Source organism: Chiloscyllium plagiosum, unplaced genomic scaffold, assembly GCF_037043375.1.
Source record: "Chiloscyllium plagiosum isolate Xiang-an unplaced genomic scaffold, Cpla_swu_hap1 HiC_scaffold_34, whole genome shotgun sequence".
Taxonomy (NCBI): domain Eukaryota; kingdom Metazoa; phylum Chordata; class Chondrichthyes; order Orectolobiformes; family Hemiscylliidae; genus Chiloscyllium; species Chiloscyllium plagiosum.
Genome location: NW_028270172.1, coordinates 11764060 through 11784273, shown reverse-complemented (window position 1 = coordinate 11784273; position 20214 = coordinate 11764060). Strand labels below are relative to the sequence as shown.

General features: G+C 43.9%; 1 protein-coding gene across 1 annotated transcript in view; it reads right to left on the bottom strand.

Moving 5' to 3' along the window:
- The window catches only part of LOC122564531 (CUB domain-containing protein 1-like), a 112982-nt gene that overhangs the window by 69547 nt on the left and 23221 nt on the right, over nt 1-20214 (bottom strand). The window contains exon 2 of the mRNA XM_043719577.2: nt 1344-1556. Within this exon, the coding sequence (XP_043575512.2) occupies nt 1344-1556 (213 nt within the window). The remainder of the gene's footprint in view (nt 1-1343; nt 1557-20214) is intronic.

Below are 20214 nucleotides of genomic sequence, written 5' to 3'. Positions count from 1 at the left end.
TCAACTGCACCCTCGGGCAACTGTCTGCGTAGAGTTCGCACGTTCTCCCAGTGTGTGTGGGTTGCCTCCAGGTGCTCTGGTTTCTTCCCACAATCCAAAGATGTGCAGGTTAGAGTGATGGGTCATGCTAAATTGTCCCGTAGTGTCCAGGGATGTGTGGATTAATGTGGGAAATGCAGGGTTACAGGGATAGGATAGGGAGCTGGGTCTGGGTAGGATGGCCTTCAGAGGATCAGTGTGAACTCGATGGGCCAAATGGCCGGCTTCCACACTGTAGGGATTCTATTTATATTGGTGACTGGATGATGGGGCAATGTGTGATGTATCCTAATTTTCTGGTAATACAAACATAGGTGAGAGAGCACACAACGATGATGACATCAGGGATCTGCAGCAGGATATAGACTGTATCAGTGTGTGGGCAAAAACCTGGCATATGAAGATTCATATCAGGAGGTGGGAGGTCATGCACTTCAGTAGGTAGAATCAGAAGGCAGACCATCACTTAAATGGAGAGAGACTCCAAAAAACTGCAATATAGAGGGATCTGGGTGTTCTTGTGCATGAAACACAAAATAACCTTAGCATGCAAATCCAGCAGGTAATTAAAGGTGGCAAATGGAAAACCCTTTCTTGCTAGGGTTTTGGAGTCTGAAAACAGGGAAGTCTTGTTACAACTGCACAGAGATTTGGTAATATTGCACTGGGGTACTGTGCGCCGTCTGGTTTGTTGTATTTAAGAAAGGATGTACTGGCGTTGGAAGCAGTTTGAAGAGATCGCCAAGGCTGATTCCTGGGATAAAGGGGACGACTCATTAAAGATGGCTAAATAGGTCAGCCTTTTATTCATTTGTGTTTAAAAGAGGAGGTTTTGGTCTCATTGCAACTATAAGATTCTGAGAAGGCTTGACAGGGTAGATGTTGAGAAGATGTTTTATTGGTGGAGGAATCTCGAACTAGGGGACACCGTTACAGGATAAAGGGACATTCATTTAAAACTGAGAAGCAAAGGAATTTTATCTCCCAGAGAATAGTGTATATCAGGAATTCTTTAGCCCAGAGAGGTGGTAGATAGATTCTTAAACAAAACTAATCGGGGAATTGTGGGCCGTGAGTTGAGTTCTGGGGAAGAACAGGACAGACTGGAAGGACTGAACAGCCAGTTCCTCCTATTTCTGATGTTTTTAAATTCTTAACGGGAGGGCTGAAGATTCCAATGAACCTTATGCAAATAAAGAGAAAGGAGAATAAAGGAAGGCCCACCCTCACAAAGATTTTGTGATGTCTTGTCAGAACCTTTCAATCAGAGTTCAATGTAGTAAATGAATAAGGTAATGTCTCACCAATATTTATTTGGACTTCAGCAACAAAATTCTGCTCAGGGTCACTGCAGCTAAAGTCAAATTCAAAATCATTTCCTGGATTGACCTGGTAATCGTCATAACATTCTTCTTCCGTGATGCAAATTTTGCAATCAGAAGTCTGCAAACCCCCAGGTGCTTGCTTGATGTTTATAGTCATACCCTCACGGGCAGTGACTGAGATCATTTCAGAGTCTGTTCACAAAACAAAGCAAAAATGAGAAATAAATACTCGAGCCAACGCTTCCTATAAACACTGAGTTATTTCACAAATGTTTCCATTATCCATCAGGTTAAAAAAAAAAAAAATGGGGAATATTTCCTACGTAAATTACATAGGATAATATTTGCCAGTGATTTCATTAAGCAGAGCAGAAGGGAGGAGATGAGCCCTCCTGCATTTCTTAGAATGGCTTTGAGAATAATTCTTCACTGCAGGTCTAAAAACAACATTTTAACACACACATTTTGTTATCCGACAGTTACTGCTCTGTTATGATCATTCCTGTGTGTTCAAGTGCCATACTGGAAGCCTGAGCACAGACATCTAGGCTGACCCTCTAAAGCATCACTCCTTCAGTTCTATGCTGTCAGAGGTGCCACCTTTTCGATCAGTGAGGCAATAGTGCCAAAGACCGGGGTGGGGGGTTATCCTTGGTGTTTTGGCCAATATTTATCATTTATCAAATGTCTGAAAAACAGATCAATTGGCCAGGTTCACATGCTACTTATGGGATTGGATGTGCACAAATTGCAGGATTTCTTGGATTACAACATTGACCCCACCTCCAAACCAGTTGTTTTGAAGGACAGAACTTGAGTAATGCTGACAAATGATACTTTTCAGAAGTTTTTCATTTTTCGTTCATCAGGACAATTCACAAGAAATACCATTTGTAAAAGGGAAGTTGATATTCTATACTGCAAGAGCATAGCATGCTGATTGGTTGATATTTAGATTAGATTAGATTAGATTAGATTAGATTAGATTAGATTAGATTAGATTAGATTAATTACAGTGTGGAAACAGGCCCTTCGGCCCAACAAGTCCACACCGACCTGCCGAAGCGTAACCCACCCAAACCCATTCGCCTACATTTACCCCTTCACCTAACACTACGGGCAAATTTAGTATGGCCAATTCACCTAACCAGCACATTTTTGGATTATGGGAGGAAACCGGAGCACCCGGAGGAAACCCACGCAGACACGGGGAGAATGTGCAAACTCCACACAGAGAGTTGCCTGAGGCGGGAATTGAACTCGGGTCTCAGGCGCTGTGAAGCAGCAGTGCTAACCACTGTGCCACCGTGCCGCCCATAGAATCTCTACAGTGTGAAAGCAGGCCACACCTACCCTCTGAAAGGCATCCCACCCAGACCATTCCTCTTCCCTACCCCTGTAACCCTGCATTTCTCATGGCCAATCCATCTATCCTGCACATCTTTGGACTATGGGAGGAAACTGGAGCATTCCTCCACAGACAGTGCAAACTCCATACAGACAGTCGCCTGAGGGTGGAATCAAACCGGGGACCCTGGTACTGAGGCAGCTGTGCTAACCACCGACCCACTGCACCACCCAGTACAGTATATTCTATACTGTAACAGCATAGCGTGCTGATTGGTTGACAAGTGGACTCTGATTGATCAAGGTATTGCCCTGAAGAATGTGCCATTTCATGCTGATTGACAGTTAACTGACAAACTTTGTTTAAATTTAAACCAGGCAGGTCAACTCTGATTGGTCAAGATTCAGCCCTAAGAATTGCTGGCACCAATTGTGCTGCATTAAAGCAGGTACAAAATGTATAAAGTTGTCACAAAAAAACAAAAAAAAAATGTGGCACCGACCGTTACCGTTGACACCAAATTCACACTTTCCATAGTCTCTACCACAGAAAGCTGCTGAGACCAAAACACAATGTTTTCAAGAAGGGGTTAGATGTAGCTCTTAGGACTAAAGGGATAGGGAGATTTTCCTGCTCCTTGGATGCTGCCTGACCCGCTGCGCTTTTCCAGCAACACATTAAGCTCTGATCTCTAGCATCTGCAGTCCTCACTTTCTCCTATTACCATATTGAATGCTGGAATAGGCTTGAAGGGCTGAATGGCCTGTTTTTGCTCCATTGAATTCCTACAGTGTAAAAGCAGGTCATTTGGGCCATCAAGTCCACACGGACCCTGGAAAGAGCATTCCACCCTATCCCTCTACTTCCCATGGCCAATCCACCTAACCCGCACATCTCTGGACTGTAGGAGGAAACCGGAGCACCTGGAGGAAACCCATGCAGCCACAGGGAGAATATGCAAACTCCAGACAGTCACCTGAGGATGGAATCAAACCCGGCCCCTGGTGCTATGAGGCAGCAGTGCTAACCACTGAGCCACCATGCCTTCTATGTTTCTATGTTCAAGTGCAAATCTTCAGCAAAAGGGACAAATTTAATTCCTGTTTGGTCATTTCCTGTGAATGTATATCTGACCCAAACATCTTCAAACAACACTTTTGGTTTAGCCAAATGCATACAGAGGTATCTGGAAAGAAATCCAATATGATTACAAAACACAAATCAAAATATAATTTGATTTCATCAGAATGTTGTACACACATGAAGAACATAACGCTTTTTCAGTGTGTTTGTATGAATGGATGTAGTTTTCAGTACACACAGATATACAGCACTCCAGGAGCCTGACTGACAATCCTATACTGGATTTCAGGACTATTCTTCACACACTCAGTTCCAAACAGTAGAAAATCATATCAGATCCCTCTGGCTGGTTGCAAAAGCAAGGCTGCTGACTGTACCTAAACAGTCCATGTTCACAAAGCTGGCGGTACTGTATCAGGTCAGATTCCTCAACTGGACATCTCTGGGTTATGTAAATACTTCTGATTCAACAAAAAAAAAAGTGACTTATTCATTCATTTAGCCATTCTCAGGTTCATTTCTCAGGCCTTAACCAACCAAAATTTAAACAAAACTCAGCAATTACCTGTCACTCATCACTAACATGCGCATTTTCCATGGCAACATCTCTACCATTCAGTTATCACCTGTAAATGAATCATGACTTTTGTCTCATGGTAGTACAATTGTTCTCTTTGTTGCTTCTTGGTTGTCTTGATAAGTGCAAGACAAAAGGCTTTGAGAAAGTATATCCTTTTTCAGCAATATTCAACTTTTGCACTACCAAATGACGACTGAATTCAATTTGTAAACCTGGAGTATATAGAGACAGTTGGACATGATTGTCATGACATGAGGGTATCATTGTTTCTTATTAAAAATCCATTTGGTTCACAAATAGCATTTCAGGAAAGAAATCCGCCATCTTTATCTGGTCTGGCCTACATGTGACTCCAAGCCCACAACTGGCTGATTCTTAATTACCCTCTGAATTGACAAGCCACTCATTTCAAAGGCAATTAGTGATGCTGGTCTTGCCTGCAATGCCCACAAGCATATTCAATTGGAGTACACATTCTTAAAAGGTCCCCTGACCTGACAACACAAAGGAGAGAGCAGGCCCCGCTGTTCAAGATGGCGGCACTGGCACAGAAGACCTGGCCACTCAAGGCAGGCCACATCCTTTGTAATTTCCCTCTCTCTTTCCCGTCTTATTTTCTTTTCCCCGGAGATTTGAACTGCGTCAGCGGTGACCGGAGCGGGAACTCCAGCCTTCATTGGCCTGATGCATGGACTCCTGGGATTGGTGACATGGTGTCAGCTGTAGTGAAGAAGTAGCGGGGACTCCTCGGAGACGGTAGGCCCGGGGTGTGGACTTTGAAAGGTCCTGGACACCAGCTGAAGATGAACTCTTATTTAAGTATTTTCTTTTCACTCTTTTGTACTTCAAAATGGTGCCATAGTATGGCGACAGAACACTTTTCAGTGTATCTCCCTAGATACCAGAACAACCTCGATTACCCAAATGCCAATTATCTGAATTTCAGATTATTCGAACAAGACCTCAAGGTCCCATAAAAATGTTTTCCGTTATCTGAAAAAAAATACTCCCCACCTGTCTCTTTCAGATAATCAAGGTTGTTCTGTATATGTGACAATAAATTTGTAAATGATAAATCAATTAGTTTGCAGATTCCATTGTTAACCCCCTTCGAGATGACACTTGTGACCTAGTGTGTAGAAAGTTCAGTGATAGGAGCTGACCATCAGGTCTTCAAGCCTGTTACACCATTCAGTGAGATGATGGCTGATCTATATCCACTGCGGCTGTCATTCATTATGTCTTTGTTTGCCTGGGACACTTTTAAATAGGATCGTCATGTGCATGCAGGGAACCGCAAGGACATTTGGTTGGTTGGGAACTTCTTCACCTGACACAGCAAACAGCCGATACCTGGGAAATCGGAGAACACCACAATGCAGCTGCCGGATATCAAACTCTTTCAATCTCCCCACCTCAATCCACACCAGGATCCAAACTCAGGTGAGCCAGCCCACCCTTGAAGACAGGCCTCTCTCCCGCAGGTTACCGAGACAGGAAAAGACGGATGTAGAGAAACAAACTTTGAGAATGAGTCACTGAATGATATTAATAACAGCCATTTCGAGGATGTCTGTAGCCCAGGGCAAGGAGACAGAAAGATGAAAACGGCCAATGAAAAGACACAGATACAAGCCTTTAATGATTCTAAATATGATTACTATGCAGCTGAACTCAATAAATTTAAATGTTCTCTTGACATGACAAAACAGAGTTAATAAAATACTCCCAGGACCAGAGCTGTGGTGTCACTAGCAACACGATGCAGCACTCAACTTGTGCAATGCATCACTTTCACTTGGCAGTGGGAAGAGTCATAGAGATCTACAGCACAGTAAAAGGCTCTTCAGCCCATCACATCCATGCCGATCAAACACAATTACCTAACAACTCTAATCCCTATGTTCAGCACTTGATTTGTAGCTTGGTCCGCCTTTGTTTCTATGGCATCTTGAACCAGAGCGAGAGAGCGAGAGAGCGAGAGAGCGGTGTTCCTCGGGTCATTATCCCTCCAATATAAATGTCCAAAGAAAGTGGCAAAAAATGCCCCTCTTTTAATGCTCCTGTGACTGTTCTCCAACGTCAGCCAATTTCTAAGACATTGCTCTGTGCGGCCTTGGAGAACAATCACAGGGGCATTAAAAGAGAGGTATTTTTGTCATTTTCTTTGAATCTTTATCTTTCTGAATGTCTGCTGTGAATCCCCAAAACACATTCAGTGTATTTGAGTCAGACACCGAGCGCAGTACTCCCTGCCAGTGTTGTCATTCTGCCCAGTTTGCTGATTACTTATCATGCTTATTTAGGCACCACCATGTTTTTTTTACTGATAGAGTGTTTTACAAACTGTGCATGAGCAGCACTTCCTGCATGTACCATATGACTCCTTCACAACGTCAGAAGTCAGTCTCTCTTTATCAGAAAGAAAATATCAAAAATGGGGAACAAAGCTGTGTGACTGCCATGGCCACCCAATTGGGTGGAGTAATGAGTCTTTTCATGTCCCAATTGGCAGGGGATGACAATGGTGTGTCACACTGATGGATGTCATGGCTCATCAATGGCTGGAGTGCAGAGGCAAGTCATGTGACCAAAACCTCTAGAATACGTTTCATCACAGTTACCAAGTCTTACAACCTGCCAAAGCACTCCGCTTGTGGTTCTACTAATGTCTAAGATAAAAACATATCCAAAAAGGAGCAGGAATCAGCCATTTGGCCCATCAGACCTACTTCACTAGTCAATAAAGTCATAGCTGGTCTGATTATGGCCTCACTAACCCCCATAGCACCCAATTCCTTTTGCAGAGCAAAGCTCATGTGGAGAAAAATGCCAATAAGGACTGATTGGCCTGTTTCAGTCCTGCATATCGTATGTGACACACATAAGCAAGCTTACATAAGTACTATAAATGTGTGACTCTCCGCAAAACTTCAGGGTTATCCCTCTGACATGAGAAACATTTCTTCAGTTTTACAGATTAAGCATCAGCACTTTGCATTCCAATAGGGTTGTTAGCTCATTCAGTGTGATCTCCTGTAATTTTATTTTGCCAGTCGTCAAAAACATCGATGTTCCATTTCATACAACATCCTGCTCTCTGTGCACAGGCTCACCAAATATCACAGAGCAGAAATCACATTCGGCATAGATTAACTGTCACTCTCCAACTAATTAACTGCACCTCACAAAGCCATGTTCCAAATTGCCCGATAAAGCTAACCTGTCACATAGTGGCCATTAACTGACAGCATTAGAACACAATTGGATTTCTAATGGTCAATTAACTGAACATTCTCGCAGATTTCCTATCCAGCAAAAACACCGTAATGCAATTAATTCTATGGCTCGTCTGGCAGCAATTTACTTTGATTTGCTGTGGGTGAACGATCCAAGCTTCAATTCTGAAGGAAACCCCAATTAAAGGTTCTTTTCTGTTTAATTCTGTCAATGCAAGCAATTGCACTAATCTAGCTTCTAATGGATGCACCAATTAAGCACAGAATAGTTTCTAACTAATTGCAGCACGGTGGCTCAGTGGTACTTTCTGCTGCCTCACAGCACCAGGGACCCAGGTTCGATTCCACCCTTGGGTGACCGTCTGTGTGGAGTTTGCACATTCTCCCCGTGTCTGAGTGGGTTTCCTCCAGGTGCTCCGGTTTCCTCCCACAGTCCAAAGATGTGCAGGTCAGGTGGATTGGCCATGAGAAATTGTTCCATAGTGTTTAGTAATGTGTAGTCTCAGTGGGTTAGCCATGGTAAATGTCGGATTAACAGGATAGCAGGGGGATGCTCTTCAGAAGGTTGGCACAGACTCAATGGGCTGATTAGTCTCGATCTGCCACTGTGGGAATTGTGTGAACCTGCTCAGAAACGTTATTACAAACATCTGGAGGAGAGGTTGGGACTTGAATGTGGGTTTCCTGGCTCAGAGGTTAGGACACTCTCCTTGCCTTTTAGCCAGATTGGCGAAATCTCACCTCAGAAAAGAGTTTGTCCATGTTGTTTTTTATGGGACATAACTGTCACTAGGTAACAGCAACTGGCTTTGTCATCTCTATCTGCCTTTGAACAGGAGCAGCTTGCCAGGCAGGGTCAGAAAGGCAGAGATTCTTGCCTCAGAGATGTACAGCATGGAAACAGACCTTCGGTCCAACCCGTCCATGCCGACCAGATATCCCAACCCAATCTCGTCCCACTTGCCAGTACCTGGCCCATGTCCCTCCAAACCCTTCCTATTCATATACCCATCCAAACGCCTCTTAAATGTTGCAATTGTACCAGCCTCCATCACTTCCTCATTCCATACACATACCACCCTCTGCGTGGAAAAAGTTGCTCCTTAGGTCTCTCTTATATCTTTCCCCTCTCACCCTAAACCTATGCCCTCTAGCTCTGGACTCCCCCATCCCAGGGAAATAACTTTGTCTATTTATCCTATCCATGCCCCTCATAATTTTGTAAACCTCTATAAGGTCACCCCTCAGCCTCCGACGTTCCAGGGAAAACAGCCCCAGCCTGTTCAGCCTCTCCCTGTAGCTCAGATCCTCCAACCCTGGCAACATCCTTGTAAATCTTTTTTGAACCCTTTCAAGTTTCACAACATCTTTCCGATACGAAGGAGACCAGAATTGCACGCAATATTCCAACAGTGGCCTAACCAATGTTCTGTACAGCTGCAACATGACCTCCCAACTCCTTTACTCAATACTCTGACCAATAAAGGAAAGCATGCCAAACGCCTTCTTCACTATCCCATCTACCTGTGACTCCACTTTCAAGGAGCTATGAACCTGCACTCCAAGGTCTCTCTGTTCAGCAACACTCCCTAGGACCTTACCATTAAGTGTATAAGTCCTGCTAAGATTTGTTTTCCCAAAATGCAGCACCTCGCATATATCTGAATTAAACTCCATCTGCCACTTCTCAGCCCATTGGCCCATCTGGTCAAGACCCTGTTGTAATCTGAGGTAACCCTCTTCGCTGTCCACTACACCTCCAATTTTAGTGTCATTTGCAAACTTACTAACTGTACCTCTTATGCTCGCATCCAAATCATTTATGTAAATGACAAAAAGTAGAGGGCCCAGCACCGATCCTTGTGGCACTCCACTGGTCACAGGCCTCCATTCTGAAAAACAAGCCTCCACCACCACCCTCGGTCTTCTACCTTTGAGCCAGTTCTGTATCCAAATGGCTAGTTCTCCCTGTATTCCATGAGATCTAACCTTGCTAATCAGTCTCCCATGGGGAACATTGTCGAACGCCTTACTGAAGTCCATATAGATCATGAACCTGGTGGGTTTTCACTAGATTTGATGGCAGTTTCAAGGTCACCATCATGGGGACTAGCTCCTCCTTTGGATTTATTCATGGAATTACAGTTTCACCAGCTGCAGCAGTGCAATTTAAACCCGTGATCCCAAAGCACTGGCCTCAGCCTCTGGACTGGCTCCATGGGGAGGACCATCTACTGTTGGACCCCAGAGGCTCTTGTAGCATTGTTAGACAGCATGGGGCTAATGTTTCAGGCTCTGATGAGGCAGACACAGAGACCCCTGTCCCACCTGCGATCATGGACACAGTCACACTGGTATCAACCTCCATTAGAACCAGGTGGCTATTTAACCAGACATTTACTTTGATTCTGATTCGGATGTTACTAAGCAATTTAACTGTCCCAAACCACACATAGGTGGACTTTCCAGGGTGTGCACTCTCCTGGATGACTTTTCTCTATTTCCAGCATCTCACCAATCTTCCATAGAATCAGTCTCAGCTTTACACACAGGCAGAGGGTAGGACAACAGTGAAGGCAAGGATTTAATACTTGTGGCAGAGACCAGAACCAATGTCTTTAGCCTTCCAAATGTCCAGCCATAACATGTTTAGCTATAGGGAGATTGGATATCAAGCATGCAATCTGAGAGCACACAGACAGAGGGAGAAGCAGAGAGTGACAATAAGAGCGGGAACATGTAACATTTAACCCAGTGTCCGCAGAGAATCAACAATTTTTATCTATGTAGTACCTTTAACATAACAAACCATCCCATTGTTTTGTAACTCTCAAGTGAAAGACAATGTGTGGCATGCAGGAACACCATCCCCCCTGCAAGCTTCACTCTCCTCCACAGTCCATTCTGACTTGGAACTAGATATCACCGTTCCTTCGTTGTCATTGGATCAAAATCCTGGAACTCTCTCCCAAACACCACCGTGGGTGTCCATATTCCCAAAGCACTGCAGCGGTTCCAGAAGGCAGCTCATTACCTTGAAGGAGGTAACAATCATCAATGGACAATTAAAGCCGAGGGAGGATGAGGCAACCACAGCTGACTGGGGAAGTCAGGCATGGCATAAAAACAAACCAGAAAGCATATAATGTGATGAAGGGCAGTGGGAAACCAGAGGATTGAGAAGCTTACAAAGATCAAAAGAGGGCAATAGAAAAAGATATGAGGAGGGAGAAGATTAAGTATGAGGGCAAGCTCGCCAGTAATATAAAGGAAGACTAAGAGCTTCTTTAGATATACAAAGGGCAAAAGTGGACATCGGGTCACTGAAAAATAACACCGAAGAGAAAGTAGTGGGGAACATGGAAATGAATAATTACTTCATGTCAGTCTTCCACCATGAAGACTAACACGAGTAATATCCTAAAAAATCAAGTCAGTGAGGGGGCAGAGCGGAGTGTGGTGGCCATCACCAAGGAGAAGGTGTTAGAAAAACTGAATGGCCTGAAGATGGATAAATAACCTGGACCAGATGGACTACACCCCAGAGTTCTACGGGAGATAGCTGAAGAGATAGTGGAGGCGTTATTGGTGATTTTTCAGGAATTGCTAGAATCAGGGAAGGTCCCAGAAGACTGGAACATTGCTAATGTGACACTCTGTTTAAAAAGGGAGTAAGAAAAAAAAGACGGAAAATTACAGACCGATTTGCTTCATCTCGGTTGTGGGTAAGATCCTGGAATCCATTGTGAAGGATGAGATTCTGATTACTTGGAAGTATATGGTAAAATAGGGCAAAGTCAGCATAGTTTCATCAAGGGGAGGTCATGCCTGATAAATCTGCTAAAATTCTTTGCAAAAGTAACGGGCAGGTTAGACCAAGGAGAGCCAATGGATGTTATCTACCTGGATTTCAAGAAGGCCTTTGACAAGGCACAGGAGGTTACTGAGTAAGATAAGGGCCCACGGCATCAGAGGCAAGGTACTAGCATGGATAGAAGCTTGACTGTCTGGCAGAAAGCAGAGAGCGGGGATAAAAGGGTCCTTCCCAGCTCGGCAGCCAGTGACAAGTGGTGTTCTGCAAGGCTCAATACTGGGACCACAACATTTCACTTTATACATTAACGATCTAGATGAAGGAACTGACGGCATTCTGGCGAAGTTTGCAGACGATACCAAGATAGATAGAGGGACAGGTAGTATTGAAGAGGCTGCAGAAGGATTTAGACAGGTTAGGAAAGTTGGTGAATAAGTGGCAGATGGAGTACAACATGGGAAAGTGTGAGGTCATGCACTTTGGTAGGAAGAATAGAAGCATGGACTGTTTTCTAAATGGGGACAAAATTCAGAAATCTGAAGTGCAAAGAGACTTGGGAGTTCTCGTCCAGGATTCTCTCAGTGTAAACTCACAGGTTGAGACAGTAGTTAGGAACGCAAATGCAATGATGTCATTTACTTTGAGAGGACTTGAATATCAAAGTTGGATGTTCTCCTGAGGGTCTATAAGGCTCTGGTCAGGCTATGTTTGGAGAAAGTGAGGACTGCAGATACTGGACCTCAGAGTGTGGTGCTAGAAAAGCACAGCAGGTCTGGCAGCATCCGAGGAGCAGGAGAATCAATATTTCAGGCATAAGTCCTTCATCAACCCTTCCTGATCAAGGGTTTATGCCTGAAATGTGCGCAGTTTTGGACCCTATATCTGAGGAAGGATTTACGAGAATGGTCCGAGGAATGAAAAGCTTAACAGATGAGGAACATTTGAAGACTCTGGGTTTATACTTGACAGAGTTTAGAAGGATGAGGGACACATGTAACTGGAACATACAGAATGCTGAATGGCTTGGACAGTGTGGATGTTGGGAAGATATTTCCATTGGTAGGAGAGACTAGGAGCTGAGGGCACAGCCTTGGGTTAAGGGAAGACCTTTTAGAATGGAGATAAGGAGAAACCTCTTCAGCTGGAGAGTGGTGAATCTATGGAATTCATTGCCTCAGAAGGCTGTGAAGGCCAGGTCATGAATATATTTAAGACTGAGATAGTGAAGTTCTTGAATATCAAGGGGATCAAGGGTTATGGGAAGAAAGTGGGAGGAAGGGGTTGAGAAGCTTAACAGCCATGATCGAATGGTGGAACAGACTCGATGGGCTGAATGGCCTCATTTCTGCTCCTATGTCTTATGATCTTATGCCGTGTATGAAATTAACATTCCCAGGACTCCCTCCTGAACAATACAGGGGTGTCTCTGTACCCCAAAGACTGCCGACCTTTGAGATGGCAGCTTACACCACTTTCACACAGACAATCTGGAATGGGCAATAAATGCCAGATTAGCCAGCCATGCCCACATCACATCAATGAATAATATAAATAATTGTATCAGATTATCAAAAACATGGTCAAATATAAACAACCATAAGACGTAGGAGGAGATGTAGATCATTCAGCCCATTGAGTCCACTCCGCTATCAAACGAACTCATGCCTGATAGGACAATCCTCACCTCCACTTTCCTGTCTTTTCCCCATGGCCTTTCATTACTCACTAAAAAGTATTGAAAGTAAAAGCAGAAAGTGTTGGAGAAACTCAGTGGGTCTGAAAGCTTCTGTGGTGAAAGAAAACCCAGTTAATGTTTTGAGTCCAATGAGTCATCTTCGGAATTTCTTCAGCCCTTGTAAAATCTTTCTAGCTTAACCTTCAATATTCTCAATGACCCAGCCTCTCCAGCCTTCTGTAGTGAGGAATTCCACAGATTCGTTACCTCCAAAGAGATTCTTCCTCATCTCAGTCTTCATTGGACTTATCAGAGGTGATGCCCTCTCGTCCTTGCCTCTCCCAAAGGGGGAAATGACCTCTTCACTTCTGCCCTGTCAAGTCACCTTGGAATCTTCCTTTACTTCAATACGGTTTCTTTCATTTCTGCTAAACTGCAATGATTACAAGGCTAATCTACTCAACCTCTCCTCATCAGACAGTCCCTCCATACCCAGGATCAAACTAGTAAATCTTCTCTGGACTACCTCCAATACCAGTCTACCTTTCCCCAGATTCCCAAATCCTTCTGTGCTTTTACCCATTTATATAATATTCAGCTTCTTTATTGTTCCAGTCAAGTGGAATGAACTGCCAGAGGAAATGGTGGATGCAGGTACATTTATGACATTTTTTAAAAGAGATTTGGATAAATACATGAATAGGAAAGGTTTGGAGGGATATGGGCTAGCCTGGTTAAGGAACATGGTTAAAATGGACTAATTGGACCGAAGGGTCTTTTTCCACTCTATGTATAACCAGACATGATATTCCATTTGCCAAGTTTGTTTCCCCCACTCACGTAGGCTGTCTATATTCCTCTATAGACTCCTTATGTCATCCTCACAACTTGCCTTCCCACCTATTTTGGTGTCATCCACAAATATTCTAACAGTATAATCACTTCCCTTATCCAAGTCATTAATTTGTATTGTAAGTAAATGTAGACCCAGCACTGAACCCAGTGGAACTCCATTAGTATAGCTGTCATCTGAAAATGACCCCTTATCCCAACATTGTCTTCTATTAGTCAGCCAATCCTCAACCTCCAATATCATGGGCCCTTATAAATAGCCTCGTGTGTGGTACCTGAACATAATTTTTGAGAAATAAGCATCTTCAGAGAGGTGTGAAGTGCAAGGAGGAAATTCCAAACCTTAGGATCCAGGCACCTGAAAGTGTGACTGATTGATGAAAATTGGGTTACACAAGAGATTAGGATTCGCAGCGTGCAGATATTTCAGAGGATTGAGAGACTAGAGGAGATTAGAATGAGGAGGAGTGTTGAGGTTATAAAGGAGTTTGAGAAGAAGGATGAGAACTATAAAACGAAGACGTTGTTTGATCTCGAGCCAGTGCAGATGTAGGTCAGCAAGCACAGGAGTGACAGGGCAACAGGGCATGGTGTAGGGTAAGATACAGGGCAGCAGATACTGGATGGCCTCATGTTTACAGGGGTACAGGAAGATGAGCAAGCGCAGCTGGAGAAAGTCTGATTCTTAAAGGAATCCAGAGATGATCTTGCATGAAACTATTGTTGGAAAAACCCATCTAGTTCACTAATTTAGGGAAGGAAATCTGCCATCCTTACCTGGTCTGGCCTAACAGGTGACTCCAGACCAATAGCAACAGGGTTGACTTTTAGCAGACCTCTGGGAAATTAGGGATGAGTGATAGATACTGGCCAAGCCAGTGATGCCCATGTCCCACAAGCTACTTAAAAAAATTTGATCATTATCACATTATTAATAGGAACCTTCTGTGTCTAAACTGCCAAGGTTTCCTATCTCATACCAGTGATGACAGTAAAATACTTGGAGACATCCATTTGCTGTGAATATTGCTCTTTCAGTAAGACCCATTCTTTCTTTTCAATGACTTCAAAGAAAGCAACATTGATATTAAAACTTGAGAAAACTACCTTGGCACCAGCAAGAGTTTCTGTTTCTGGAAATCAGATTTCAGGAAGGAAGTGGAGGTGGAGAGGTTTCAGAAGAGCTTCAAGAGGATGGTTTCAGGGATGAAAAATTACTGCCCCCGGGATAGACCAGAGAAACTGGGCTTGTTCTCCTTAAGAGTAGACACGGCGAAGAGGACCCATTTGAAAGAAGTAGCCGGAAGCAAGGAGGGTTCAAGGAAAAGCAAAGTCGAGAGAAATAGTTTCAAATGGTGGAAGAGTAGATAATGGGAAAGAAAAACAAAAAAAAATTAAAACGGGTGATTGGAGAATCGGTGGTGACTTGAGGAAAACAAGTGCCTGGCAAGTTGATGAATACAGACTTAATTGTAGTCTTCGAAAGGGAATTGGATAGCTAGTTACAAAAGAGGAATGGATGGATGCCAAGAGACTACCTGGAAATATTCCTCAAAAGAGTGGAAGAGAACACATGACCTTATGCATCAGGAACAAAGGTAGGCCATGCAGCCTCCTAAGGCTGTTTCACCATTCTGTACGATCTTAGCTGGATCCGAATACTCCACATTCCAGTTACCCTAATAACCTTTCACCTCCTTGCTAATCAAAGATTTATTCACCTCTGCTTTAAAAAGTATTCAATGATTCAGTTTCCACCACCTTTTTCAGGAACAGGTTTCTAAGACTCAGCAGAAAACAGTTCATCATCGAATCCTTACAGTGTGAAAGCATGCCATTCGGCCCACACCGATCCTTCAAACAGCACCCCGCCCAGACCTACCCCTGAATTTCTCATGGCTAATCCATCTGGCCTGCTGATCCCTGGATACTATGGGCAATTTAGCATGGCCAATCCACCCAGCCTGCACAGCTTTGGAAGGAAACCAGAGCACCCGGAGAAAACCCACGCACAGACACAGGAATAATGTGCAAACACCACATAGACAGTCACCTGAGGCTGGAATCGAACTTGGATCCCTGATGCGGTGAGGCAGTAATGCTAACCATTGAGCCACCGTGCCCTAACATCTCCTTATTTTGCTCTTAAAAACAAAGGGGGACCCATTTAAACAGTGGACCTAGTTCTGGACTCCCCCACAAGAGGAAATATGCCTTCCATGTCCATCCCATCAACACTGTCAGGATTTCACACTTCTAATCAAGTTCACCCTTACACTTAACAGATGCAATCTTATCTCTGCCCAACCTTTTCCTCATAAATCAACCCACTCATTTCAGGCATTAGCCAAACCAACCTCTTCTGAACTGTTTCCCCACGCATTTACATCCTTCCTCAAAATGAGACGATCAATACTGAACACATTACACCAGGTATGGTTTATCAATACCAGGGGTAACTGAAGTATAACCTCCCAGATTTGTATTCAATTCCTCTCCCAATAACATTCTGGTGTAAACCTGGATCAGCCAAATTAGCTCTGAATTGTTCACTCCAAAGGTATGTGCAGGAGTCGGGGTCAGTCACTGGTGGAGCGAGTTGAAGTGAATGTGGTGGCAAGGGGTGTTAAAAAAAAGAAAGTACTTGCTATTGAGCTTGTTGAATGTTGAGGCTGCACCCACCCCGAGAGAGCAAGACAATGATTTAATCCAACCCAAGTCAAGAGTTTGCACATTCTCCCCGTGTCTGCGTGGGTTTCTTCCGGGTGCTCCTATTTCCTCCCACAATCCAAAGATGTGCAGGTTAGGGGGGACTGGCCATGTAAAATTGCCCATAGTGTCCAGGGTTGTGCAGGTTAGGTTTAGTCATGGGAAATGTCGAGTAATAGAGTAGGGGAATGGGTCTGGGTGGGATACTCTTAAAAGTTCAGTGTGGACTTTTTGGGTAAAATGGCCTGTTTCCACACTGTAGGGATTCTATGATTGTATAAGAACTTGTGGACAGAGGAGAGCTTTTGATTGGGTTGGCATTCGACCTGAAGAATAACCCGAAGGCAACAGATAGTCCCATCTTAATTGTAGAGCTCCAGAGGAAGGGCCAGGAGGTGAAACTAAGCACTGCAGATGCTGGAGATCAGAGTCAAGATTAGAGTGGTGCTGGAAAAGCACAGCAGGTCAGGCAGCATCCGAGGAGCAGGAAAATCGATGTTTTGGACAAAAGCGCTTCATCAGGACTGTACTCTTGTGAACAGTCAATGTTTATATCAAAATGGAACTTGGGGGTTTCAAATTTCTTTTGCCTCAAGTTGGCTTCTAACCCATTTAAAATGGAGGAAAATTAGCTCCACCTTTAGTTCTTATTCCATGTGATTAGACCCATTCTATTAGCCCCCAGTTATATCTTCCAACATCTCATTGGTCTATGTCAGTAACCTCCAATCCTGGAATGGTGAGGAGAGTGGGGGAAATTGACTGTTCTTGGGAGACACTGACAAAGCTGATGCAGGAATTTAAAAGCTGGAAAATTCTCAAAATATGCATATTAACTGTAACAATCTCTCAGATGTTCCAGGTGAGAAGCAATGTGTAGTCGCACCCAACCATTAATTGAGCAAATAATCATTGTTTCGAGCAGCTAGGGGGTTGAACCCATTTCTTATGTTCCCAGTCAGTGCGTTGTCTCGACGTAGCATGCCTTATTACATGTTCTTTATGCAAAGCTGATTTTACGTGTTCAAACAATTCAATATTACGCTGACTCTTTGCAAGGTAATGTGATCCCTGTGTTTGGATCGATGTCTGTACACAGGTGAGTAACTGTTAGCCAACTCCACAAAAGGATTTGGACTTTGTATTCACAATCTGTTTGCATTAACACTATGCAAACACCCACCTTACAAACGGTGAGCATGCTTACAACAGACTGACTTCAATTTCCTTTTCCACCTGGTGTCTAGTGGGACGATGCTTGGTCTGCTCAGAGACAGAAGGAGAGAGGACAATAAGATTACACTGACCTCTAATTGAGCAAGCCTCGCTGATACTAATAGGAATGAGAGATGGCTTTGGAAGTTAAAGCAGTGAAGAAAGGAGATCAGATTTCAAAAAGCTACTTCTTAGGGCCATTGTGACAGAAATATGGACTCTTTACAAGAGTAACCCAGTTCGTTTCACCGCCTGGCCCTTTCTCTGTAGCCTTGCATTTAAGAACATTGGACATAGGAGGGGCAGCACAGTGGCTTAGTGGTTAGCACCGCTGCCCCACAGTACCAGGGACCTGGGTTTGATTCCACCCTTGGGCGACTGTCTGTGTGGAGCTTGCACATTCTCCCCATGTTTGCGTGAGTTTCCTCCCAAAGATGTGCAGGTTAGGGTGGATTGGCCGTGCTAAATTGCCCACAGTGTGCTGGCTCGGTGGATTAGCCATGGGAAATGCAGGGTTACAGGGATAGGATAGGTCTGGGTGGGATGGTCTTTGGAGGGTCAGTGTGGACTCGATGGGCTGAATGGTCAATGTTCAGACTGTAGGGATTCTATAATTCAGCCCCTTGAGTTGACTCCATCTATTGAGATCATGACATTGAGGTAGATGATCAGCCATTTTCTCAAGTTCGCTCTACATATCTTCATGACTTTAATACTGAATCTAGTAATCTATCAATCTCTGTCCTAAACCTACTCAATAATTGATGCTTCCAAAGCCAAATCGGGTAAAGAATTCCACAGATGTCTCACCCCCGAATGAAGAAATTCTCCTCATACCAGTCCCAAAAGGTTGCTCCTTATTCTTAAGCTCCGTCCCCGATTCTAGGTCCCTCAACCAGGAAAACACATTTCCTGATTCTATCCTGTTTAACCCTTAAAGAATTTTGTAAGTTTCAAAGAGATTACTTCTAGTTCTTTGAAGCCCTGGAGAATATAGGCCCAGTATGTCCTCGTAGGGCAATCAAACAATCCCAGGAATTAGTCTAATTAACCTCTGCTGCACTCCCTTTATGGCAAGCGTATCCTTCCTTGGTCAAGGGAACCAGAACTGTACACAATAGTCCAGGTATGGTCATACCAAGACTCTATACATTGATGTAACATATCTTTATTCTTGTAGTCAAATCCTTGAGATGGCACAGTGGCTCTAGTGGTTAGCACTGCTGCCTCACAGCGCCAGGGACCTGGGTTCAATTCCAGTGACTGTCTGTGTGGGTTTCCTCTAGATGCTCTGGTTTCCCCCTCTCTGTTCAAAGATGTGCAAGTTAGGTGGATTGGCCATGTTAAGTTGTCCATAATATCCAGGGAGGTGTAGGATAGGTGGATTTGCCATTTAAGAGTGGGGTTATAGGGATCTGGGTGGGATGCCTTTTGGAGGGTCAGTGTGGACTCCATGGGCTGAATGGCCTGCTTCCACATCATACGGATTCTATTAAAACAGTCAACATTCCATTGCCTCCCTATATGCTTGCTGCACCTCCATGTTAGCTTCCTTTAATTCAGAAGTCTAGAAAATAGGAGCCTATGGAGCTATTCAGCCCTTCAAGCCTGCTCTCCCACTCATTATGATCATGGCTGATCATTCAACTCAGTCCAGTCTTTCCACTTTCTCCCCATACCCTATAATCCTAAGGACTGTATCTAACGCATTCTTAAAAACATTCAATGTTTTGGCCTCAACTTATTTCTGTGGCTGAGAATTCCACAGGCTCACACTCTCTGGGTGAAGACATTTCTCCTCTGTTCAGTCCTAAATGGCTTACCCCATATCCTTAGACTGTGACCTCTAGTTCTGGTCAATGAGAGTATTCTTCCTGCATTTACTGTCTAATCTAGCTAGAGTTTTCCAGGTTTCAATGAGATTCTCCTTTATTGTTCAAAACTCCTGTGAATATAGTTTGAACCGATCCAGCCTCTCTTCAAGCATTGTTCTTATCCAATTGCCTTCTGAAAGACTTGAACAGATTTTCCTTGGCCACACTCTCAAATATTACATTCCAGATCCTCGCCATGTTTTTTTATGGTCATGGGCGTCACTGGGCAAGCACGCTTTTATTGCCCATCTCTGACTTCCCTTGACAAGTTTAAGTGGCTCAGTGGTTAGCATTGCTGCCTCACAGCACCAGGGACCTGGGCTCGATTTGAGCCTCAGATAACTGTCTGTCTGGAATTTACACATTCTCCCTGTCTGTGTTGGTTTCCTTCCACAGTCCAAAGTTGTGCAGGTTAGGTTGATGGGCCATGGGAAATGTAGGGTTTCAGGGATTATAGACTG